At 42.7% G+C, this 27,175-nt stretch overlaps 1 protein-coding gene across 3 annotated transcripts in view; it reads right to left on the bottom strand.

Moving 5' to 3' along the window:
- The window catches only part of runx3 (RUNX family transcription factor 3), a 48,767-nt gene that overhangs the window by 13,517 nt on the left and 8,075 nt on the right, over window positions 1-27,175 (bottom strand). For 2 of the 3 annotated variants that reach the window (XM_053845664.1, XM_053845663.1), the window contains exons 3-5: window positions 11,645-11,886; window positions 11,080-11,236; window positions 10,079-10,183 (exon numbers count right to left, since the gene is read on the bottom strand). In XM_053845664.1, the coding sequence (XP_053701639.1) occupies window positions 10,079-10,183; window positions 11,080-11,236; window positions 11,645-11,886 (504 nt within the window). Of the gene's footprint in view, window positions 1-10,078; window positions 10,184-11,079; window positions 11,237-11,644; window positions 12,384-27,175 lie in introns of those variants that run through there. The other variant, XM_053845665.1, reaches the window with a different exon arrangement.

Here is a 27,175-nt window from a genome sequence, read left to right as displayed (position 1 = left end):
TGATATCTACTGCTTAAACCAGCCCACACTGACTCACTGAGAGGTTGTGTAAGTGACAGACTGTCGCCAGGCTCCGGCCTCAGAAGACAACAATATTATTAGAACGTCAGCAGACCTTGAAATACATTGGCGAGAAAGTACACATGAATTAATCTGCACCTGCAGGGTCCACAGATAAGACCACGAAAGTCCACACGCATCTATTTTTGAAAAATTACTTTTCCTCCCAACAGCTATAATCATTTTATCTTCATGTGAAGGCGCTCAGGTTGCAGTGACACATCATTTACTCAGAAGTGTGAGTCAAGACGAAGCATCAAGAGCACGCAGTCATCAGTCTAAAAACAGAGGATTAGCGCAGATAGTGGGATTTATACGGAAACATTTATCCATCATCACATTGCCTTGAACAGAACCTACAGCTATAAAGGCAAGTATTCATCAGACAAAAACCAACAAAGACAGAGTCATTCACCTGAACAATGTGTCTGCATGCTGAAGCTGTTCCAGTTACAGAAAAGGGCGTAATTGTACCGCGTAACTGAAATTGTCTCGTGATAGCAAGTTGGTTGTTAACTGTTTACTAATATGACTTTGAAGCCGGCAGCGCAATTTACTCACTTTAGAAATACAGTTGAACAATCCCCAATTCCCTTCATTTGAATTACATTGGTTGCCGTAATTGTAAAGACACCATAGTGTATACTACCTTCTTAACCTTTTGATAAAAATACAGATTATTGAGTCCCTCTTGCTAAGTAAGTCTTCCAGATTCAAGTGATAAAACAGCGGGATGTGTTCGAGTGTGTGCCTAAAAGCAGGTGAGACTCCACTAAGTGAAGCATGCTTACCACATCAGCTTTATCGACACACTTAGAGCCCTAGTCGTCGTGATGTCCCTTTCAATTAGATGGTAGAAAAAAAACTTTGAACTGTGATCATGCTTCTATGTACACACATATGTGCACCTAACACACACGCACTCAATCAAGCACGCATGGGCTCTACATGTGGACACATCTTAAATGTCAGCGTCCGGATGAGGGCTACTCCTCTAATGGCTGGGAGAGATTTTAATGTAACTATCAATGCACCAAAACTGTGCGCGAACCAGCATGTATACATTCTGTGGTTTTCTCCCTGGCATCTCTGCAGAGCAGCCTAATGTGAAGTAATGGCTGGATTTGAATATTTTATCACTATATAAAGGGGGCAAGCAGACCGACCAATATGGATTTTGCCCGTCCTTTCTCTCCACTGACCCATGGGCAATATATCTTGGCTTGGAGGCTGACCCATGGGTAAAGTTTCCTCTCGTTTACCGCTATGTCCATTTATTCGTGCCCACGGCCTCCCTTACATCCTCTCTATACCAATGATATAGAAACCTGGGACACACAAGACGTCAAACGCAAAGCATAAGAGCAAGTGAAAGACACCTGATTCTCAATTCTTGTAACACAGTCAATAAATCAACTTTCCTCGAAATTCCAATGACGATTCAGTCTTAGGCAAGTTGAAGCAAATTCTTTTGACAGATCAGCTCCAATTGTGTCTGATCTTGTGCTCTACCCTGAATGAAAAGTGGAAGATTTACAAATGTACCATTCTGGGAGTGAAACAGTTGCAGTTCAAACCAAGTGAACAATTCCTGAAGGCTAGAAATATTCAACAAACAAAGGCATAATGATGCATTTCATGCCTTTTTGAAATATTCAAACAACAATGGGTCAAACTGTTGTTAACATTGTCGTTAACATTTAACATCCGGTCCAACCACGGAGAAGCATTCCCACTAAATGCACAAAACTCACCAAAAACAGGACAATATCAAGGCGTGTTCTATGAATGTTTTAACAAGGAAAAAAACAGAAGCAGTCGAGTCCTTTTTGACGACTTTCTACTCATCAGCACACTTTTCATGTGTGAGCCTGTGTGAGAAACACTCAGTTATGACTAATCTGTCTGAGCAGCTGTTTGTTTTCACACATATAACGTTGCCAAAGACAGTGTGTGGGCATGTGTGTAGGTTTCTATGAGTGTGTTTCCCGCCCTCCGGACCAACAGTCTGCTCCGTGCTGTTACTCAGGAACACGTTCTGAACGGGCAAACACACATAGAAATATCTTCTTATTCACGCTAACACATGGCCTGTCTTCTCTTTGACCCTGATAGAAGGAATGAAGGCTCTGCTACACACATACTGAGGACTGCCTGTCTAGGTGGCTGCTGGGGCGGTCAGGAGAAGCTGCTCTCCAAATATAACTGCTATACGTGTCCGTGTGTACTTATTAAGAGATTTACACCACCTCAAACGGCTGAGGTTGGGGAAATGATACATCCACCACTTGCTGGTTTGGAAAAAATCAAGATGCAGGAAGGAAAAGATAATTGGTCAGTTTCCCTGCGGCCAATGGTGGTGTAAGATGAATTGGCAGGCTCTTCTGGGATGAAAGTGATCATTCTGCTGCCCACAAATACACATTCGAGTCGGGCTGGGGATCCCGCGGTCCAGTTCCAACTGGCAGTTATCTCATATTGGCGTCACTAGTAGGGGGTTTTAGTGGCTTGTGGGTCAGTGGTTTTGGGGGGGAGCAGCGCTTTATTAGAGAGAGGCCTGGAGTTCGCTAAAGAAGGTCCACAGAGTTAACACCTCCATGGAAATATTCACCTGTTTTCATGCAGTTAGTGAAAATCTGAATGAAGTTCAATAACACAGCATTCTTCCTCCCATTTGTTCTCCCAAACACTGCTTGTCTTGGTTCTGAAAATGGCTTCATACTTTTTATCTTTGCTGGAAATCCTACAAATGTAGACTAGAATCTCCTGACAACAAAGGAATTATTTTTGCCTCTTTGCTTATTTGGTCAGTTGACCCTGAAAGTAGCCACAGTCTTTCAGGTGTGACTGGTGTTTGACTTCTACTTTGCAGGGGGCAAGAGGGGCACAGAAGCTAACAACATTTCAGAGGGGTTTTGTGGTTGGATGAATTTTTAATGTGTCAGGGTGCACTTAGGAGAGAATGCCATGTTTTTCTCGCTATGATATCATAACCACAAGATAGAGATGGGAGATGAGTCCAAAGCACACAAGGCCTAAACAGCAATACTCAAAATGCACCCAGAGCTGAAATGGATGCATGTAGATTTACTAGCCTCCTCTCAAAGTAGCGGTCACATCATCTGAAAGCATTATGGAGGTGTATGACGGACAAATAAAATGCTTGATATAAAAGGTCTGGTATTAACGACCTGCTGAAAGGCTTTGTTTTGATGTAACGGGTGTGTCAGACCTGTGTTTTAATCCAGAACTTTTGTTGCTCTGGTAAATAAAAAGTTGTTTTTCACTAGATTGCTGCTGCTGCTGCTAATGTTTGACCACAATGTATGAAAAAAAAAAAAACTCCCTGAGCCTTCCTACAACAAAGCTCCTATCAGCTCAACACAGAAACAGTGTTTGCTCAGTGAGTTGACAGCCAGGTCTGAAACCGTGTCAGCCATACCTCAATGATCACCTGATACGACCTGCTTCCTTTCCTTATCCTCCACTTTTCCACTCTCATTTCTGTCTGTCTGCCTTTCCCTCCATTGAAAGAAAGAAACACATGTTCCCGTCCAATGGGAGAAACATTAAACACAAGCTCTTTTTAGTCAAGGGTTGGGCGCGTTTTTAGGGGCATACTGAAACTCTATCTGCACGGCAAAGGGCAATACGTGCTCTGGCCCGCAACCAAGTCTGCAGTGAATATATCTGAAGTGTAAATATTTGTATTCACAGTATAAATGGACTTGATAGGCACCAGATAGCAGACAGGAATTGATTTTGAGTTCATATATCATGCCTCACACTTAGGACTGTGTCTGGGACACAGTAAATAGAACAAAGTATTACACTTGAAAAATGTGTGAGCGGTAACTCAGCCGACAGGCATCCATTATGAAGAACATTTTCATTGTATGAGTATGAAGGAAGAAGTAAATGTACAAAGAGAGCTACATTTTAGTGCTCAGGGGGCTACAGTTGCTGAGAGGCCTACTTTCCTGCTTGCAAACTTCCGTTTGACCTTAACAGACATTTAGAAAGTTTCAACATCTGTTGAGCAAAGCATTGTGCACCTGTGTTCCTCTTCCCCCTCCCCAGATCAGAACCCCAATGTTCTTGTTACAGCCCTGGCTCTTCCTCCCTCCCGCTGCAAACTTCTCCTATTTTGCGTAATTCCAATAACCTCTGACAACAGTCTTGTTTTAACAGGCTAGCAACCATTCAAGTCCTTATAGTAGGGCAAATCAATGTTCCTGTTTTGAGGCTGACCCTGAAGGATGTGGTTTTAACTCTTAGCTGATGATTGTGGCTGTCTTGTCTAGGCCTGTAAGAGATCAAGCTAGCTACACACAGACATGACAAAATGTGCAGCTCATTGGCATTAAGGTAAAAATGCTTTGGTTTGTTTGAGAGTTTTATGAAGAATGTTACTCATTTTATTCTATTTCTGTGGACCAGTTTGATTTTAGTTAGTGATTTCTGTCAATCCAAATATGAAGGATCATATTTGGAATCTTTATTTGCTGTCCACCATCTCCTCCAATATGGGGAACTGCGTGGCGTTTCAGACACATGAAATGGTCTCTGGGGAGATCATCAGTGTGAAAACCCCCTTAAAGGCCTAGAAAACAAGCTGCTCAAAGCGGAAGTTGCCACATGAGACTGTTAGCGCTCATTCTTCCTTTATAGATAAGGGGATGAAGTTTTGCTGCTAATATGTGGAACAGAAGCATTACCACACAGGGACAGCCCTGCAGCAAAGCAGGTTGAGGCAGGCAAAAAGAGAGAAGGGGGTGCCAAAAGGCCAAATGCACCCGGATTGGCGAACAATGCAACAAGGCCCGCAGCACGTTCGACAGCAATCAGCCCCCTTTTGTGCCGCTTTTCTACACTGTCTGTGTGAAGATTTGGGCCACTGTCTTCTGTTTGGTAGCTTGTTTTGATCGATATGAACTTGCTTGCCTTTTTGGTGTTGCAGTCAGACACAATAGCAGGCCACCATTTCTAAATGTTCTGTGCTTAATGTAGCAGCCACGCTTTCAACCGTGCATTTCATTCCGAACTGGCATGAGGAAAACGTCTTGCTATTTTTATTTTTTATTTCATTTCTTAGACCAGGTTATTGATGGACGTGCTGATGTGTTTATGTTTATGCGACCTTGTTTTCTTTGCATGGAAGCTATGTGTTTTAAGCAGCAAGGTGCTGAGGGAAAGGTGGGGCCCCTCAAGACTGTGGGAAAGGAAAGCGAGCTGCTGCTGTCACATACATCAATGCAACACCAACAGATGTGTCAAACGGCTTTAACTTCACACCTCAGTGCATACTAGCTCACACATAATATTCCACCAATTCAGTCACAGAATCAAAGATCATTGCAAGCACATGTGCCGTAGAAAATGTTCGTCTCACTTCTCTGCCATTTGTCGGAAGCAGAACCTAATTCAATAATTATTTATTGTGTGTTTCAACAAATTCTTTATGTATGTTTTCATCCAAACATATTCTTGAATAAATAAATATAATGCAGCAAAGAAACCACCACTCCTCCCTTCATGGATCGCGCCAATCTTTCTATCACCTACTGGCGACATACCAATATTGTCATACGGCTGCCACGCTAAATATAATCCTCCACTCATGACATGTTTATTTTTTGGTAAATGTGAAAGTGAAGTTATTGAATTATGGCTGAAAGGTTGTAATGGCACACTCATGCAGGGGTCAGTGTAAATGAAGCGGGAGCACACAGAGTGAGCATTTTACTTCCCCTCATAGGTGAGTAAACAGGAAATACTCAGAACGTTGGTTGAGACAGGAATAAGTGTGAGCATGAAAACAGGCCAAAAGTAACTGCTCCTCATTAATTCAGTGATAATTGTTTCCTAACTTGAAACGTCGAGACAAATTTTGACAAGTTTTGTGTGGAGCCTCTGTGAAAAATTTGGGCTATCAAAATGTTGGATCTGGCGTCAGCAAATACACGCTGGAAATTTTCGTCTGGGTGGAAAAATAAGGGGCATTTCACCTTGAGTCACTTCCTGGCCTGCAGGGCACCGATGCAACAAAACAAACAAGATAATCCTCTCAATTTTGAAGTGCTTCTCCTTTGTTGTGAGCGTGTATGGAGTCAAGAAAACAGAAGCAGCCAACTGGGAGAAGTAGTGATGCCGGACTAATGGGCATATTTTCTACTTAGTCAAGGTATTTACACCAATTACAGCAGATATCCTGCTGTGTTTGCCGACATGTGTGTGTCATCATTGAACGGCTGTATCCAGATCATGACTTTTAAAGATTTAGACATCAAGCTTAGACAGCCAGATAAAGCTATGAATCAAATGCAAATAATCCAGAAGATCTATATTTCATTGGGCTGTGGGTGGACGCCCTGCAGCAGTGTACACACACTCCACTCAGACAGTTAAAGAAAAAACCACAAAAATAAATACAATAAAACAATCTGTGGTCTTCAACAACATTAAATCCACACCAGACATGCTATTATTCAAACAAGAAGAAGTAAAAGAAGTCCTCCACCCAGGCTGGCAGGTTCACTTGATGTGAGAGAATCATTTACTGAGAGAAAAAAAAAAAGCTTATTTTCGGACACAAACTTAAAATTCAATCCTCTATACTACATACTCTGTTGCATTCCATTGAATTTATCAGTCGCCTAATATTTGCTGAACTCCTAATCACTGATGCTGACTATGACGCATCTGGCATAACCTCAGGGAGGAGGAAGACCACAGTCACTGGACTCCTTTCAACGCAGACGCCAGTGTGTCATTTCTCTGAAGCAGACATAAAATTTTCACTTTATCTGTTCCCATCTCGGCCTGTGCGTGGTATTTCAGCAAGCTATCTGCTCCGCTAAATCATAAATTAGATGGTCATGAGTTTGACTGTTGAAGCTGCAACCCCTTGCGTGTGTGTGTGTCTCTGCTCGCATGTGTAGGCATCTATGTCCTTGGAGATAGGATTATATATTTGGGAGTTATGTTGAACCATTAGCCGACAGGAAAGCACCCAAGCATCAGACGTGCCACTGTTTCCCCTCCCCTGGCACTGATACACCCTAAGGCCCTCTGTCTTTCAAAGACACCCATCTCCATTTTCAGACATCAAAGTTGCCTTTGAGAGAGCAATTCGCACCAGGGGTGAGTCTTTCATGTGATTTGTGCGGCATGGGCGTGGCCCACAGGGACGACTTAAAGCCATGGACGCACCTGGCAGGTGCATGAGCTCCTCACACACACGACAAACATGCTGTTTACTTTACTGAGACTGCAATATTGCAGGAAAAATAACACAGCAAACGTCATTGTTTGTCTATTTGCATACTTTGTACAGTCTCTGTGCCAAATGCAAATAGGATCAACCCGCCGACATGCCCACCGCCGCCCTAACCCTAGCCACCCCCCTACCCTGCTGCTATGAGCGGTGTGAACACACCCAGCCAAGTCAATAGGGCCTACAAAACAGCCCTCCATTGGTGCTTGTATGTGAAAGCCTGTGTGCATTGATGTATGCCAAGAGCACTTTGTGTGCGATGTATAATCTGGTAGTAGGGTGAAGTGTCTTGCACAAATGACCTTTAACACGTGTTCTTTTTCCAGCTCTGCTACCTTACGAAATCTTTTTTTCATTTCACATTTCATTTCAGTGAGGACATAATCATGTTAACTTGACAAAGTTACTATTGCCAGTCACACATCTTCATTTTTTTTTTAAATTCTAGTGTGTATTTAAAACCCAAAGGATTGTGTAGTTTCTGATCCATCAAGATCACTGGGACCTGGACGCTTCGGAACCAAAGGCTCTTTTAAAGAGCTATTATCTAGTGCATCGGAACAACAGGTCAAGGCTACAGAAATAAAAAAAAAGCACCCTCCCTTGCTGGCGAAAAGAGCAGCTGATGTCATTTCAAGGATTTATTGTGGAGAATTAAACCTGTAGGATTGCAGAGCTCCGAATCGCAGTGACGCTTCTGTGTTGTTGTACTGAGTGCATTTTTGAAGCCACACTGACAAAACAAGAGGAGGAACTTTTGTTGCAACAGTTGTGCTTCCAGTTTGCCTTCAGCAGAAGTTTGATAATCTAGTATGACACATGAGGGGGGGTGCAAGGGGTGTGATGACGATTGCCGGATGCGTGATGAGGAAATCGACAGCGAGGGCGACAAAAATACTTCTGTGAACGTTCAGCTCACATTCTATGTAGAAGTCATGTGCTGCTTTTTGTGTTGTATGAGTGTTAACTTCACTATTCAGGTGTTTTGTTTTGTTTTTTTAAATGGCATGACGTCCTTTGATATAATGCTGGAGGCGAGACGCCTCGGCAGTCCCTGTCTGTCTGGTTCTCCTGACTGGATCAGTAAACATTAATAATCCTTCCTCTCTGTGCCAAGTCCTGACTGGGCTGGCAGCAATGCAAATGCTGGTCTACCCAAACAGCCTGTAAAGCTCAGTGTAGACCTGCTGCCCGCCTGTGAACAGGTGAACGCAGCGCAGGCCATCCCAACAGTTGTGTTCTTTTATAAACTTTAATAGAATTGAAAAACAAAAAGGAACTTTGGAATTCGCAAGGAAAAGGTGGCCGAATATTGTTGGTTTCATTTGCCAACTTACTGTGGTGCCTTGTGGTTTGAAAGGAATCTGATTAGTTTTACTGTCGGAAAAATGTCTGACTAGTGACAGACACTGATGAGTGTTGTGGGGCCAAATACTCTTTAGTTAGCAAGTAGTATTAAGTGAAATCCTGAGTCAGTTCATCCAGTGGCACCACCAGATCGATGAACACAATTGTCACTGTCCTTGTATGACACTCCATTTTCTATAACACCATCTACAGCAGATAGTCTCTTTCTGCAAAGTGCTCCCCCCCCCTCGCCCTATATTAAACAGTGTCACCTTATAGCACCCAGAGCCAGTATAAAAGTAGCGCGGCCACTCTGACGCCTCAGCTGGAGCCGTGACTTGTTGACAGACAGACAGGAGACGTACTTTAATGCACACTGTTATTTCTAGCCGAGACACTTGCAGATCTGAACTCAGACCGGCGCTTTTTTTTTTTTAATCTTCTGGGAAATGAAGACGACCAAATTGAAACCATCTGTACACTCATCAACACATATGTGGGGATTATGTGCCGAGTTGATGTATTGTTTTATGCCTCTGCAAATAGTACCAAGTCTGCTGGAGTGTGATGCCCCTCTGAGGGTTCCCAATCATTTGCTTCCTGCCTACTGACTGGGTAGCGCTTGATCTGTTTTGACTTAGCATCATCTGAATGACTCGCAAATATCCACAGACATTAGAACAGATGTCAGCTATTTAACCGCCAAAGTCCTGCACCATTACACGCAGCATCCACTATAAAGACTCTCCATGCGCGCAGCTCCAGTCCAGAACTCGCAGTAGCAAAACTTAACCACATGACAATGAGCTGTGGCTGACCAGAGGCGGTAACAGCGCACCCAGCCTGCCAAGGTTGACAGTGGCTGCTGTGTCTTTAATCAACAAACCACTTTAGCGGTCAGACAGGTAGGATGCATCTGGCCAGGATTGAAAAGGCCTGAAGTCTCAGTCCTCTGTGTAAGATTCTTTACTCTCACTACATCCTGGCAGCAAAGCCACACACACTTTCACTGACTGAGACCAACAGCACGGTTTGCCTTCAGACATGTTAGAAGACTGTGTGAAACACATCAATATGAATTATCTGTTACCTGTCAAGTCATGCAACATCCTGCTAACATTTCAACAAATCAAAGCTTCGGACAGAACAAATTCAAACATGAACTGAAATTGTAGATTCATATTTTATACATAATTTATATAAATAAATGCTGTCAACAAGCAACAGAAATCTATGGGTGAATTTGAAAGCATGAAGTCATGCTCCTTTTTCATTTCACAGTGTCAGTGTTGAGCTGCTTTCATATTCGGTTATTGTATTTCTGCTGCCTCTCGAATTTGAACACTAAGCAAGATTGCTCACAGTGCGTGTGCATGGGTGTGTGTCTGGACTCACTGCGTGGTTCTCGTGGTCCATCCACGGTCACTTTGATGGCTCGATGGTAAGTGGCCACTTGAGGAGGCCCGGTGAACACAGTGATGGTCAGAGTAAAGCTTTTTCCTTCAAGACAAAACCACTATTTATTAAATAGCAGCGCAACATCTACTTTAATTTGATTTAATCCATACAATACATCATTTATTTATTCAAACAGACCAAATGCCTTCATTCCAAAGCCTTCTGACCAGCAAACAAAAAGCAATGCACCACCTCTTTCATGGCTTTGACTGCATCTATGATTTTGATTATAGGAGGAAATGTGGTCCAGGTCTTCCGAAAAGGGCTTACAAAGATATTTTATTGTTTAACAAGAAAGAATCTTGATCTCATTTGCATCAAAGTACGCGCGGGGAATGAAGGCTACGCCAGGCCGAGGGCCGCAGCTCATCCTCGGCTGAGGAGGGGAGGCTGCACGGTGGATGAAATGACGATCATGCATATTAAAAGACGGACTTTTTACTTATATAGAATAATTCAGAGGCGTTCAAAAAATGCCGCCTGCTTAATAAATCAATTAGCGTCTTAAAGTTTACTGGTTTTGATCCGGTCAATAGCGCATAAATGCTCTGATTGAGCAGATACTGCTGGAGGCACATTAGGCAGCATCACGCAGTGCTGCAATTAAACACAATACCCCTGATAAATGGGATTTATGGATCATAAAAAGGCAGGGATTGTTTGTCTGATGACACTTCATCCGCCTGTCTGGCTTCCACTCCCGCCGTTGATCTTCCGGTCTCTTTGCGGTATTTATCCTGATGAATTTATTTGACTTGTAAAGCTTAGATTTCCGGATCAAATTTTGATCAAACGCTATTAAAATTGCGTGACTCTCAACGTTATATTTTATAAGGGAAATGACACTGAACGACTTAAAAGAAAGTAGGCAAAACATCTAAGCCATGAAATGAAAAAAATATAATGTGTGTGCGCGTGTGTGTGTGTGTTCCGCTCACCTCGTCCGCTCCTTCCGACGAAGCGCAGGTCATTGAACCGGGCCACCTGGTTCTTCATCACTGCGGAGGCGTTCCTCAGTTCGGCCGAGTAGTTCTCGTCATTCCCAGCCATCACGGTGACCAGAGTCCCGTCCGGTATATCACCGAGAGCCACCACCTGCGGACGGTTATTACGGGTCACACGCTTATACAGCCGCATCACTGAAAACCATCGTTTGATCGTGAAAGAGAACTTTGGGCGTAGAGTTCCGGAGGCGCCGTAAACACAGCGCCTTCGCACGCGGACTGCCGCTTCATTTTTCATTAATACCGATTGAATTTGAATTTGAACTCATCAAAGATTGATTATTAAAATGATGATTATTGTAAAAAAAAACCAAACATTAAATTTTAAATCACTCATACTCAGGCGTTTCATTTAACTTTAAGCTTTTGATATATAATTCGAAACAGAAGTTAAATATTAATGACTCACTAAAATGTTGTCTATATAATCTGTCACATTTGCAATTCTACATCTTGTTTTTGACTATTTAAGTGCAACACACGGTGATAAAGTTCTTGCCTTGAAAGCCACCGGCAGCGTCTTGTTGCACCTCCAGTGGGATGGGAGCACTGAGCAGAGGAAGTTGGGGCTATCGGTCCGGACCAGTTCGCCGGCGTGGTCGGCCAAGACGTCTACCACATCCCTGGTGTCCGGTCTTGGCCTGAGGGGCCCCGGGGTGGCCATAGCTGCGCTGCCGTCTCCAATCTTGCTGCAGGGGAAGGACGTGGAGGGCGGCGTGAACCGTCTGGTCGTGGGCGGCTCTACGGGAATATGCATCACAACAGCTCGGGTCAGCGACACCTGAATGAGTCTGGTAGGGCTGCTCACGACCCGGACGCGGGATTTGGGTCTCAGGAGTCCACAGACGATTGAGGAAGAGAGAGGTGAGAAAACACGCGTGGAGGGCGCCGAAGCTGTCAAGTCTGCCTCTCAATGTCTGTCTGAAACCAGCATAGGAATCCAAACGAAATAGTCCCGATCACAACGAGTCCACACGTGGAGCAAAAACAATCCTGCCGATCTCTGTTAAATAAACCTTGTCACATGTCAACAAACATTTCTACAATGTCAGTGGGGCTCAGTCAAACACCGGTTCCCTCTTCATGCGTAAAACTTCATCAAACTTTATCCACGCGCCGCTTTTGTTCCTGGGTCACCCACGGGCTGTTCCCAGTCACTCCCCGTGGACCTGCTGAAAAGTTATCCAGGATGAAAAAAAAAAGCTGGGAGCAGCAGAGAGCTTGATCAGAGCCGGAGAGTGTCGAGATATAATTTACTCGAGTCATTTTAGTGTTTGGTGTTTGGGAGTGTGGCGAATGTTTGGACCAATCGGCATGCAGGGCTGGGCTTCCCACTAACCAATCACAGCTCACCCAAGTGCTGCAGCTTCATCACTTCTGTATCATACACTAGATCAATTCTTTGTATTTATCTCCGATCGCTTTGATTGATAAACGATCGACTTTTGTTGGTCATATATATATATATATATATATATATATATATATATATATATATATATATATATATATGATCAACAACAAATCAGTAGAGGTCTCTGGGTTTGACAGTTTAAACAAACAAATAGATAAACACACTAAACAGCCACTAAACACCAAGCAGATATTATTTATTTTTGGCACTCAAACATGGCCAAGTATAAAGCCTTATTGACTGCCGAGATCTGTGATAAATGTTCCCGCTCCCTTTCTGTCATACCGCTCTCTGACGCTTGTTGGCGCATTTGACTTTTCAATCGTTTCCACTCGAGACAGTAAAACAGAGAAATGCCGCTTCCGCAGCCGAGAACACAACATTTATGACTTCTACAAAGTCACAGGAAGCCCAGTAAAAGTAGCCTGTTAATATTTATTGTTTGAGACAAATATGCATCTCACAAAGAAGCGGATTTTCAAACAACTAAGTCAAGATATTAATGTTCAAGAAACGTTATTACAAAAGTTATTGCGGATGTATTCAATGAACTTTGATGGTTATATGTGATTTATATTATTCTAACATCGATACCACTGATTTCAAATGTTTATAATGATTTAAAAATACATATTATTATGATACTTCCCTAAATTACAATAACGTATCGTATATCCTATCCTATTCAAATATTAAATGTCGTATTAAAAAAAACAGTTTTCATTTTTTATAATCTCAAGTATTAAGTCAAGTAGATTTGTTATTCGCTCATTTTACTTATAGAAGTAAATGTGTAAAATTTTCAAATTAATAATGGGTAGGAAAGTACGAAAAAATAATAATAAAACAAAGCACAAAATAAACAGAAAAACACTGTCACCACAATTGTGCAAATATGTATCAGACAGATATAGATTCTATTTTAAAACGCAGAAAATAAAAATAATTGCTGGTTTAAGGTGTCTTTATTTTATATTTTACCATTAATCTTATAGCTCTTAGATCACAAGAGAAATAGGTGATAAGATTTCACAGCTGAGGCTGATCTGTAAAAACGATACAAATAAAATCAATATTAATGTTTCTGGATCATCCATACGTTTGAAAAAAAGAAACAAAAAAACATTATAAATTGTCAACATCCAACACACTTCAGTCAACCTGTTTTAGTTAATGCGTTGAGAAGTTCTCTGACCTATACTATACATTAATACAACAATGAAGAACGTTGTTTTCCTTCTAGTGATTTTTAAAGCCTTCATTCATCTTGAATTTTTCAACCGGTGGACAAATAAAATGAAAGTGTCCTAATAACAAGCCATGTTGCTGTGGAACAATGAGGCTCTTCTATTAATTTTGTGGAATGATTGCTTGCTTCAATCGATTATTCTTTCCCTGCAAAAACACTTGATTTTAAATAACGAAAATGAAATGAAATGTTAATCATCCAAATAAGATATTTTTAAGAACTGCAAGTAATTTGATCCGTTGTATTTTAAATCACAGGGATGGACAATGACACCTACTAGCTGCACTTCATTATGATCATGTGACCACACCTCCCAGCTATAGACCCTGCCCCACTGCCTGCTTCAGGCGCCTGTCAGATTTAGATCTCTGCATTTCAACATTCAGTTTCTACAGTTTCAGCCGCACTGGCTTTGAGGACCGAGGCGGCCGTGCCCCTGAACGATTTTTAATGATCAGGGTGGGTTGACACGAACTCCTGAAGGATATGTGAAACCACAAACTCACCTCAAGTGTGTCTCAGTATACACAATTCGTACCATTTCAGAATTAAAAACGAATGGCTCCTCATGGCAAGGATCTCCTCGAGAAACTGTTGCATATTTTTAATGGTGGCAGCATTGACTGGAGACTGTTTTTTGTTTGATACGAACCCTGTGTCGACGGCCTTCTAGAAGGATGAACAAATGAAGTCATTATATTCTGTTGAGGCATCAACTTCGTTGTCTTTTTTCCCTTAAATAAAAACAAGGCCAAATCCCATACCACAGTTTCAGCTAAACTGACATCTTGGGTTCTCGGTATGCTTTAAGGCTTGACAGTTATGATGAGAAAGAGCTAAGCCAAGAGGCAACTGACGTTGTGTGTCAATAAATGAGGGGTAGAATCCAAGCCGCAGACACTTGAGATTAGAGCAGACCAACTCCTTCTCCATGCAAGATACTGATTCCTTTAGTTTCCACTAGTATCCAGAGGTGTTTCTGTGATGGCACAGGTAACTGCAGAATTGTATCATCTCTTGACAGTTCAGACCTCTAGATCTAGTAAAATGATGATACTCTTTCCACAGCAGTAGCTAGTGTATAACAGTGGCCAGCATCGAATCATGCTTTTTGTCATCTCCACATACTGTAGCGACATTTCCTGTGTGCAAGACAACCGGAGGGAAGCACACTGACTGAGGGTTTCACGGGTAATGAGTCAGATTGTGAAGGCTAATATGAGTTCGATCCTCATTAGCCCATAGACCATGAAGCCTTGAGGGTGTGTAACTTATACCTGACTCTACATGCCACCCACGCTGCTTCCAGTGCTACTTAAAAGTCACTTTGAAAACGGTCTGAGGCAAGTTGACGTCTCATCAAAGTTTGATCCATTAGCCTTTGTGACTATTTTCAAACTACCTATTCATTTGCAAAAAAAAGGGGGGCTGTGGGCTCAATCAGAAATAGCTTGGGGTTTGGGGATGACATAAGAGAAAAGGTTTCTATCTTTAGTGAGGCTGTGGCCGTCGCACATTTCTGTACATTCACAAATTACAGGGTGAGCTTTGGCCCTGAACCCACCGAACGCATTCCTTCCAAAAAGTAACTGCTCCAGTTTCAGCCAGGGCTTTCTGCTCATTGGAAATATGAGCGCTCTGAATGGACAAGATCTATGAAAAGTTTTATTCCTTTTGGAGTTTATTAACTCCATTTTTGAACTGAATGATAAATTATGCGGCGTCTGTGGAACGCCGCGCATGTTTACCTTTCCTCGTACTTAAAAATAAAACGGCCAGAAATGACCCTTTTCTGTCTGATATGGAAAAGAAGTTTCTGTGATTTGACTTCCAAGCATGATGTAAGTCACCAAATCCATTTATGCCAGTCTCCTCAAAGCCAAATCACATTGGAGCGTCGGAGTGTTTATATGGAAGAACTTGTAAACAACAGCGAGTGGGTACAGGCTGTTTGGGTTTTGGGCTCTTGCTGCTCTGATGGCTGACTCTCGCGCTCTTTTGATTATAGAATGTGTCAGCACATCACAATCGGTGGTCATTTTTGTGCATTTTGATGTTCAGACAAGAAAATAGGAACCATATTGAACAATTTCAACAGTATAAATTTTTACGTTATTTTTCTCTCCGCTCAGGCTGTCTGTGTTAGTTTTAATGATGACTGGAATGCATTTGTAAGCAAACTTTGTTTTAAAGTTTTAAAACAAGGCAAGGCAAAAGAGGTCTGGGGGGGTTTCCTTTGTGTGAACTTTGGAGAGGCAGGAACTCACAAAGCTCATGTGGATTGCTAAAAGTGAACAGCGCAGAGGCTGTGAGTGCGATGACTGGAGGGTCATCAGAGACGACAACAGCACATTCATCTCATGCATTTTTTATCGTCTGTTTACGTTTTATGAAAGGTGCAGAGTGGAGCCCAGGGCTTATTAAAGCTCTCAGAATCAATTGAGCCCAATAACGGCTGTTGGGGGACGAGACAAACTGTGTTTTTATTTCACTGCGAAGATTCTAAAGAGGCTCATTTGTTTTCGATCCGTCCGTCTGTGTTTGACACTTTATTTTATGTAGGCTGTATTAAGAGATTAGTTTAATGGGATGGTAACTGGATGTTAGGGTGAGATGGTTAGGTTCGCCGCGTTGTAGGAACCTTTTTAGTTCTAGGTACGATTTGCAGGAACGTTTTTGCTTGAAGAACCATTGTTCCCACACAGGATGCGTTCGGACTGTGAGACACACACACACAACACAAATGTATCATAGTCAGCGATGAGGCAACAGCGTTCTCATGTCCTCTTCATCATTGGAATCTGTCTCCTGTAAGTAAAGAGTGGTTTTGTGTTGCATACTAGAAATGGTCCCCACAAACATGGTGTAACAAACGTGTGTGTGTGTTTGACCTCAGCAGGCTGTTCAACTGAATTAAAATGACTTCCTGGCGATTAATGATGATTAATAATAGTGGAAGTCAAAACAACAGGCAACACTTTATGGGTCTGAAGGTGATCCAAGGCATTGAATCAATGCATTACTCAGAGTCTCAGAGTTTCATGTATTGAAAATGTTTGAACCTGCGATCGTGAACAAATGTCAACAAAATGGTACCTAGAACTGAGATGATTCCTAAAGCATGGAAGCAGCTGTTGATCGTGTTAACTTACAGTAGTGTTTAATACATCGAAACATATTGCAACACATTTTCATGAGTTTGGATTCCTGAAAAAACCTATCAAGTGTTCGGACAAGGGTGTGCGCTATTTTGTGCTACCTTTATGACCCACTTGGCATCGCCTAGTGGTGAATACAACCTCACGCAACCATATGCATCACAGTACTTGGGTCATGATATCTCAATATTGTGATTTACGCAATGTTTCCATTTTATTACATGTATTACACACACTTAACATGAAACCATAAAGTGCATCTGGTTTGTCAAGTTCTGAAAGTATCGTAACTTGCAGTGCAGCGCACACTGTTATTGAAAACAAGATTTGGTGGTTTTAATTACTGATACTAATAACACAAAAATAATTTTACTTCCCGCTCAAATACAATTTTGTTTATCTAAAAAAAATGAGATGAAGTAATGATTTTGTATTGAAGGTCAAAAGTTCTGACCACTGATTGACTCTTGAACACTTCATAGCAGGCAGCAGTATGTGTCAACTCTGAGGGTGGATTTCGTAATGGTACCATGCCAAAATTAACCAGCTCATTTCATCTGCATTCAGAACGTGTGGTATTCGCTGCTTTGCAAGCAAGCTTGGATGGTTAGCAGAAATGGGGCGTACCAAAGGCTTTTTGGAAAGGTTGAAGATGCTAAGCAGTTGTACAGGAGATTGCTTACAGAGTCCTGCTCTCGTGCTTGCAATGGTTTCCTCACACCCTCCAGAAACATATAGGTTGTGAGTGTCAGTGGTCCAGGCGGACCCCTGCCTGTTGTGCCAAACAGCTCGGAAGGAGCGAGCAGGTGGGAGAAATAGAATGAAGGTTTGGATGGCACCTAAACTAAATAATAATATGCTCTCCACTGACAGGACATTTAGAGAAGTATTTACCTGGAGAAACTACCTGGTAGGATACTTTAGAAAATGGCATTAAACTGCATTGTTTCTCCACAGAAGTCTGATAAACACAAGTGATGTGCCAGGTCACCCCTCATCATGATAGATAATGATCGGCGTCGCCTCTGCAGCAGTTTGGTGGTGCACACGCTCGCTGTCAACTCCGGTGTCACACTCACTCCACCCTCAAATCATCTGTCAAGTACACTCACCCAAAAATGACAGTCTGTCGTCTATGATGTGGTTCTCTGGCCTGTTTATTCTTTGGAAGAACCCACTAAAAGCAGCATTGGATGGTAAGCTCACCAAAAAGACCCAGCGCTATTATAGGAGCTCTATGGCTTGAGTTTTGATCTGGTGGGTTTGTGAACAGAGCCCTGCCTCTCACCAGTCACCAGCATTGTTGTCTCTGATCGGCCCTGAAATGACCGGGTCACGTTGGAGGTGATAAACAAAAATGCACAGATAATGTTTACACATTTTCCCATCTGAAATTGAACAATTTATCAACCCTAGAGAATCAGATTAACATTCAGAATCTAAATGGATCCCATAAATACATCTACACTGTTTGTTCCCTCCATTGTGGTTTTTAGTGTGAGCTATAATCATTTCTCATCTTTCTTTGTCTCTGTCTGTCTATTTCTATCTGTTGTCACACAGACTGGCACACAAACACAGTCAACACGCAGCATTTCTCCTTTTCTGGCGAACGCTTCTGATGCAAGGACGGCAATCTGTAATCTGTAGTAATTGCACGTTGCAGAAAAACATTTTTCCGCTGTGGTAATCGCTGCAATATGTGCAGTTGTGTTGCCAAAGTGACAGCACCCCCTCCCCGACACGCATAAACACACACAGAAACACAGTGGCACACACAGGGACCGGCTCCATGGAAGACTACCACTGGCATGTGCATAAGCTTCTACCTTGAAATTAAATGTTTCACACCTTCAAACACTTGTAGCAAACGTCTGCTCTCCAACAACTAAATTTGAATCTCAATGTCAGACACCCACTAAGATCAGTGGTAGTATCATTAATTCTGTCTCACCATACTCATATCAATGCTGAGGCTTCTCACTCTGGATAGTGGTTATGAGCCCGCTGTGAGACGAAAGGTGGACGCTTACTCATTTCTGTTGATGCTGGCTCAGCACTTTAACTCGGCAGAGGTGCTGACTCTCTGACATCAGTGTCCGTGGGATCATTTAACCCTGAATCAGTCAAAGATCTCTAGACCTTCTATCCTCATAGGTTTGTGGTTGATCCACTGCATGAAAAGTTGAAACCTGAATACTTTCTGTCCTGGGAATGCCACAGTATTCCTCAGTATCTCCTCTGAAGAGAAGGGATGAATGCATTGGACTTAGGATGTGAGTCAGTGCTGAGGTGTAGGAGGTGTAGAATCACATGTCACAGACATTGCAAAATGTGGTACATTTGAATATAACTACGTAATACTACTGAAGATCAATGCCGTTTCCATGTGCCTAAACAATTAAATGTTCAAAATAAATTGAATACACAGAAGACAAAGAGTTTAAAGAATGCCTTTAGATACAGCAGTTTTAAAAAATGCCAGAAAGACTTGAACTGGAGATACGGGCAGAATGTGCAGGAAGTCAGTTTGTGTCATGTTTCGTTTCTGTTGCGCTTTTATTTTATTTCCTGTGTTCCTGTGTTGTTTCACTCTCTCTCATCAGCTTCACAGCAGCGCAGCTGGTTCCCATTCCGCTGATCAAACTCCACTAATTTCTACACCTGGGTTCCAGTCTGCGGCACCAGATGGTTGCTTTGCGTCCTCACGGTAAACTCTCTCTCTCGACCCTCCATTCTCTCGTGTTCCTGTTATATATTTCAAAAGTCTGTGTGTGCTTGATCTGCTTTCTGCCGCCTCCTTTAGTTGCTTCTCTTTGCTCCGTTTTCTCCTTTCTCGCCTCTCTCGATTAGCTTGTGTGTGAGTGCTTTGTATAACTCACCTTTTGCTTTCCTCTCATCCTAGTTATTTCCTCGTGTGTGTGTCTCATAAGTTAATTTCCGAGGGCGTTTGTGTTCTCCCTGTTAGTTGCAGCTTGATTTATAATTCGCCTCTCTTCTGTTTTAGGTTTTTTTCCCCTGCCCTTGACTGTATTTCTCGGTCCGCGTCTTTGCTTCTCCGTTCCTGTTCGTCTGCTGAATTCTTGTGTAATTGTATAAATAAACCTTGTTAAAACTACTCTCGATCTCTGAGCCTTCTGTCAGCCTGCAACAATACAGCAATTGGGTCTGATCCCATAGACAGCCATGACAGTTTGTTTATGAAATCAATAGTGTCATAACCAGCGAGGAAGTCAAAAGCAAAATTTACGAATGAACGGCACATAAGTGAAAAAAATACCATCCTACTGACAGTAGACAAAGATAACTCGTATGAAATGTATTTCATCAATGTAAATACACTGACAGTCAGTGAGCGAGTGATGTTCCAGGCATACAGCAGATGACAGCATGTTCCAACCCTTATGGTCCATCCACATACGGTTCTTCAATTCAACCCAGTCACCTCTATGGAAACCCTGTGACTCCTTCAGCCTGCCATGAGCTCGCTTGCATCCCGAACAGATCAAACGTCTCCTGCTGATGAGGAGAGGAGACAGAACGCAGTGCTGGAAGCAATTCAGTCTGACAGCCCAAACACATTTGACTGGCAACACGGCCTGCGTCTGCTCCTCCATCAATAGAGATCCCACACAAATATAGTAGCGCCACAAGAGGGTGGGCTATGAAGGCGAGACAGGGTGGGGGAGAGGCGGCCTGTCGGCTTAGATAATAAGTGCGGCGTCCCTTTGCACAAAGCTCCATGGCTGAGTTATTTCTCAAAATGAAATCGCATGTGAGACGAATATTAGGAAGTGTGTTTCGCTTCCAGCAACCACCAAACCAACACAGCAAGGCCTGTAAACCACATTTTCACCAGAAGACAATGCCCCTTTGTGCTTGTTGTGTGACTGTCCCCTCTTCTGAAGAAAAAGAGACTTTCAAAACTTTGAAAAGTCCAAAAAAGTGCAAGTGAAGACGAGTGTTAGTTTTATGTGTTAGATTACATACTGGCTGTTGGGACAGGAGGCAGGACAAGATGCCCTCATTTAGCCCCACAGTGAGGGGCAACTTTGATGTGGCTGCACTCGGAATGCTGTTGATCATTCCACAGTGCAACAAAACCCACATTTTTTTTCTTTGAAGAATAGGTTTCTGCCAGCGTGAACTGTAAAGAGCAGCAAGACATCTGCCAACTCAGCACTTGCATATTGTCTCTTAACCATTGCATGAACGGAAATTGCCATAGAAGAAGACATAGGCTTAAAAAAAATTCATCATGGAACTATGCAGCCCTCTGTTTAGATATCATTCCAGTGGGAGAGCTTGTGTGAGCGAATTTATCCGACATCATCTGTGATTGTTTCATTATGAACAGTCATTACAGAGTTTTCTATATTAAGCAGACATCAGCTGGATTCTTGAAGAAATGAAAACACTGCTTACACCAAATCAGATCAAGAAAACATCCTTATTGTCAACGTTTGTTCTCTTCTTCCATTAGGGGTCAAACCAGGCTCTCTCACCGAGACTTCAAAGAGCACTCCAATATTGAGTTTGCATTTATTTCCCTCTGAAGAGACGCTCAGCCAGAATAAGTGCCAGATTCCTGCAGGAACGCCGGCGCTGGTTTCTTGACAAATGTCCCTGGCACTTTTCTGCGCAGACATGAGACAATTTTTTGAAAACTTTCGCAGGGATTTTCTCAGGAGGGTGTGGTGCTTCCAAGCCTGCAAGCCAAGGAGCTCAGGGGAGCACACTGATGCACTTATAATCTCAAATTTAATTTCAGCGTGATACTGATCTGAAGCAATAGAACACAACAAATTCCACTCTTTAAGGCCATTGAAAAGTTCAGGAATCCACCTGAACATCTAGAGTGACACAATGTTTCCTGTCATCAGACCGGCAGCTAATGTGAAGTGACACTGCCTGTGTACAGTGAGCACTGTGCCACGTGGAGGTAGTGCACCAGGGAAGGTCCTGCCTCTTTTTGACTCACAGCCTCAGGCGTCCACTGAGGCTTTCCTGTAACTGCACCCTAATCCCCTGATTGCAGTGTTTAGGCATGGCACGTCGCTGCTCCACGTCAAGCCTGCCACCGCTAACGACGAGCTAATGACACGACGATGACAAGGGCCGTTTGTGAATCCAATCAGTAGCACAGCGTCGGGCTGCCTGGTGATTAGGTTCTTCACAAATGGAGTCCCTGGATGACTGGCTCGCCGTCCGCCTGTTATGTCATCACTCTGATTAAAGAGCAGCCACGCCGACTGTCGTCACGAGCAGAAAGGCAGAGTTGGCAAATTCATGTCAGCGGGACGTGACCTAACAGTGTCACCTGACAGATCTGTTATATATGTAAACGCCCAAGAGTTTCTAAATTCACTTTAATATAACAGAGGTTCTTGCCCTAAGTCACTAGAATAGGCTCTCGCCCATGTGGTGTCAAGGGGGGCTGGGTCACCACGAACTCCCAGGCCAAAGACTGTTTGGCTCGACAAACCCCAAGGTTTGGCCCCGGACTTCCACCTGGAGGGGTATCCCTGAACATTTGTTACGGATGCCACACGGCACAAGAAGTAGAAAATGGTCACTGGCAGCGTATCTGTCTAATTGAGCTTTTCACCTGCATCAGCCAGTGACTTCAACCTTTCTGTAGAAGTGGCTCACAAGCAGCAGTTCTGTGAATACTGCACCATCCCAGCCAGCCAGAGTGAGTACTGAAAAATGGGATACAGCCATGAGGATGTATGCAACCCATTCCCACTCCTTATTGTCCATCGTCAAGTGGACCAAGTGCATGTTGATCCACTACGCTGACTTGTCATTACTTTTGAAAGTCGATAAAATTCCAAATGTTTTTCACGATTGGAACGATTCGTACAGCCCAAAACGCGACAGTAATTTTCCATTTTTTCCGGAAATGCTGCAGAATTGCCTTCAGTGGTGTTGCGCAGTGAGTATCTCCAACATGGTTTGATGCCGTGAAAACCCTCTATTGTACCTCATGTGATAATGAGCTCCATACACGGAGCTCAGAGCTATGAGTCAAGTTCATGAGCACAATAGGTACTGTGCATGTATTGTAATGAGAGCAATTGGTTGTCTTATGCCAGCCTTTGTTTTTGAACGGCATGAACTATCTGATTCAGTTCAAACTCCTGTGTAACGATATGCAACCCCGAAGGATGACTTTTCCATCAACATTGGGCCCAAATCCACTTGAGTCGATATATGACTTCTTTGTGAGTGAGAATTTGTGGCCCATCACAATATCATCATTGCCATCCCACTTCTGATACCACTTGAGGACGGGCACCCTGAAGATTTGCAGACAGATGGAGATCACTGTCCACTGAGTTGTGGGCTGGAGAACACTCTGGTGCAATTTCATGTGACGTCGTAACGTATGATTAATTTTCCTCAAGTCTTTAGCTTTGAGTAAGACCATTGAGAGCTGTGGATTATCAGGCAGACACATAGCAACATTGCAGATATTTTTACTTTACGTCACTTCATTCTGATTAAGGAAGTCACCAGGTCCCAGTTAATCCACAGCAGCTATTACCATGAGGTGAGGCAGCGTTTAAAAATGGTGTAAGCGTCGCAGTCATCATGTCGACACGTCTGACTCAGCGGCAGAGGTGTCTGTCTGTAATGTAGGTGTGTGTTACTGTGCGTTCAGTGTGGATCTTGCTATTCCAGACAGCGCAGCACTCTCGTGACGGCAGTGTGTGTGTGTGTGTGTGTCTGCGAGGCGCGTGCATCCACAGCGAGTGACCTCACACCAGACAGACAGAGGGGCCACTTCTGCTGAGCAGCTGACGGGGAATCCCTGCCGTGGCGTGCCCAGTGAGCTGCTACAGAAGTGAGCAGCTGGAGAGCGAGCCACTCGCCAGGGTTTATTCCAGGGTAAGGACGAGCTGCTATCAGAAATAAACCATATAAGGCTTCATGAAGCTAACAGCTCATTCAAACTCAAGAATACTCTGGCATATCTTAAAAGAATAAAGGGATGCTTTTCATAAAAATGGCAAGTTTTTTTTTTTACACTTTCTTGTAAACAGTGTGGTTCACCAATGGCCTGGACCGGTGTCTTCAGACATACTAAAGGATAGAGATCTGTTTTTTGTAACGTAATCGTCAACAGATAGAAGGCTTCCCAACTTCCAAACATCAGTGATACAGGTCCAGCTTCCATTGGAAAAGTCAGGAAGGATTAGGGGTTATGTCTGATGAAAAGAGAGATATTGTTTGCTTAGCTGTATAGTTCAGGAGAAATGTTATTTATTCTTATTTAAAACTAGCCTCCCAATCCAAGCTTCTAACATGATGTGTAAAAATATTGGCAAAAATATATTACATTTACTGCCACATTCACTTTTTTGTAACCCACAGTGCATTGCCTGAGAGAAAACCAAGAGGCAATTCCATGTGTCTTGACATAAATCCATTCCTTGTGGTTCAGGGGAACAAGAAAATGTGTTATTGAAGCATTGCCAATCAACTGTTTGTAAACAAGTTTAAAAGGAAGACCCAGAAAGAGTATCAAAAAACATTTATGACCTGCAGCTTCTGGCATCCTATCATTATCTGCATTTCCTCTACCGTAATTAAGTTTTTCTTTATTGCTTATGGGAAAAAGGGAACGGCGATACGGATGTTTGGAGCCTGATTCAAGTTTGGTATAATGACCTGAAGATTCAGTCTGGAGCGAAAGGTTTTTATCTGTGAAAACCATTCCTTTGATGGTGACAGAATGGAGCCTCTGATCTTTGCTAAACTTTCGCACATGATAAAATAAAACACTCCATCGCAGAGGAGAGAAAAGTGGCCGATATGTTTCTGAACATGTGGGATCTTCATAAGTTTGAGTCATTTTATGTGCTGCCGACCAGAACCATGCCTGCTCATTAAAGTCATTTGTGGGTTCGAATGCAACTATAATGTTAAAAACAAAAGTGCACGGCAATCGACGTCGTGCTTAGTCACAGGCTGGTTTCTTCCTGTTGTTGACGACGAACACTGGGAGGGGTTTGAATCTCCATCTGAGTCAGCAACCTCAGGTCACACACGTATTCACGATTAAAGCAGAGAGGATTATCTAAATTCAACAGACAGAACTGCAACATTGTGAATAAAGTTATCTGAAAATAGTGGTTGTGTTGTGCGACAATGCCTGCACCCGTGTAATAAGCTGTGGCGCTAGCTTGCGGTTTAGGGAGCTGAGTTTATAAGAAAAACTGCAAGAAAAGACAAAACCTAATTGTCCACTGCGAGCAAGAGTTGAGGTCATAAAGTCCAAAAGCAGTGATGTGGGTTGAGTCATTTTAAAGTAGGAGCTTGTATGAAATATTATCAGCTCGTATGAAAGTGTAATTAAGCGTGAAGTGGTGACGAACGCAAAAGCATGTGAATCCCAGCTGGTATGGACATTACGCCCAGTTCAAATAATGTTTCATGATGATGCATTCTCATTACTCGGTCACACCAGAATTAGAAAAGTCTCCTCTTCTGTTCCACCAAGGCCAACATGAAACAGCTCTAATGCGCAGAGATTTAAAGCTCATGATCACCTCTTTTAAAACGCTCCTTCCTTGGACTCTCATGGAAAGAGTTAGAGCTCAAACAGGATGTGACGAAATAGTTGACGGTCCACTTAACACACTGCAGGATTGCTTATGGGTTGACACAGAAACATGCATTAAGAAAGCTTCAGCAAAACTTAAAACACTTGCCACCACACGTTTGTTGCTCTGATTTGAACCATGTCGTGGACCTCCCCAGTGGGTTTTATTTAAATATTATTTCAGGATATTTAATAACTGGCAAAATGTATTTGAGTCCTCCTGACTGCAGTAACAGTGTGCTGCCTGTAGGAGTAGTAGTGATTGTCTGTTTTTTCACATTGTATCAGATGGCTGAAAACACAGAAGAGAAACTGCAGATCACCACAGACACCACGACTCAACAAAGAAGAGTCATTCACAACAACTCCTGTATTTGATCATGATAGCAGCCCACATATTGGGCCACATCACCTATGGGTCTTCTTGGATTATTCTTGTGGGTGCTTTATTTGAAGGACCCACTTGGGACACCATTCTTTTTCAAACGCAGAGAAGCCACTCAGCGCACAACTCCATAGTTGAACATTAATTTAATTCATGGAGATTTGTCAGAATTGTGTACTTATCCAAATAAATTAACAAAGAAACGGTCTACCATTGATATAATCTCATAATCCATTGTTGTTTCTTCGGTTCAATTGATGGCCCTAATCCTGTCTTCTGACTAAAAATGTGTTTGACTTTTTGGGTCCAGGCGCTCTGACCTCAGTGAGAGCGCCTCGCGTACATACATAAGCTCTCACAGCTGCCAAACACAATCACAACAATGAGTGTGACATGGAGGCTAACTCCAGATGAACCCGGTTCAGGGGTCGACAATGCCAAGTCGTGTGTTCTTCCCGGTCGCTTGGCCCGACACCAGCGTCAGATCACCCCTCACTTGTCACTGAGCACCTCCAGTTTACTTTCCAGTTGAATTACGGAACCGTAGCGCTTCATATCTTGGTCTCCTTCGAATAACATTTTTTGATAGGAATTGGTGAGTCTTTAGAAAAACTGTCAGAGGAACCTTTGTGGTGGGATTAGATATACTCTTATTGGGATCTAAAGTTTGGATCACTTAAAAAAGCCTCTGCCAACTGCGAGAAAGTTGTATTAGCTGAAACTCTTAGCATTAAGCCATGACCTTAACTGTCACTTTGACCCTTGTTTGACTGCAGAAAAGACCCCTGGACAGTCCAAGCAAGAACAACCCAAAAGGAAATCATTTTAATGTAATAAAGCGCAGGGAATATTATTGTGTTGGTTCACAGTCTTGTATGCATAAGCCAATTATTTCATCTAAAAATGCCGATGGTTCTTACTTTCTAACATTTTATTTCTTTTGACCGAGATTTGATTTGGTCCTCGGTCACTCTCTGGCTGGGGTGGGTCTGTCCTGATCCATGAGCAGGGTCAGTGCTGTAGACTGCTGTCAACTCTTGATCATTACATCAAAAGGTCAGAAAGCATGTTAAAGAAAGAGATCTTGAGTTTTGTTCAAGTCAACATTTGGACATGAAGTGACGTGCCAACTAATGTTGAAAAAATGATTTTTAGAAATCACAAAGTATGTTATTGTCAGTCAAGGAGACTAAGTGTGCTTACTGGTTCAGGT

Source organism: Synchiropus splendidus, chromosome 16 (assembly GCF_027744825.2).
Source record: "Synchiropus splendidus isolate RoL2022-P1 chromosome 16, RoL_Sspl_1.0, whole genome shotgun sequence".
In the NCBI taxonomy this organism is placed as follows: Eukaryota; Metazoa; Chordata; class Actinopteri; order Syngnathiformes; family Callionymidae; genus Synchiropus; species Synchiropus splendidus.
This window is presented reverse-complemented; position numbering and strand designations above follow the sequence as displayed.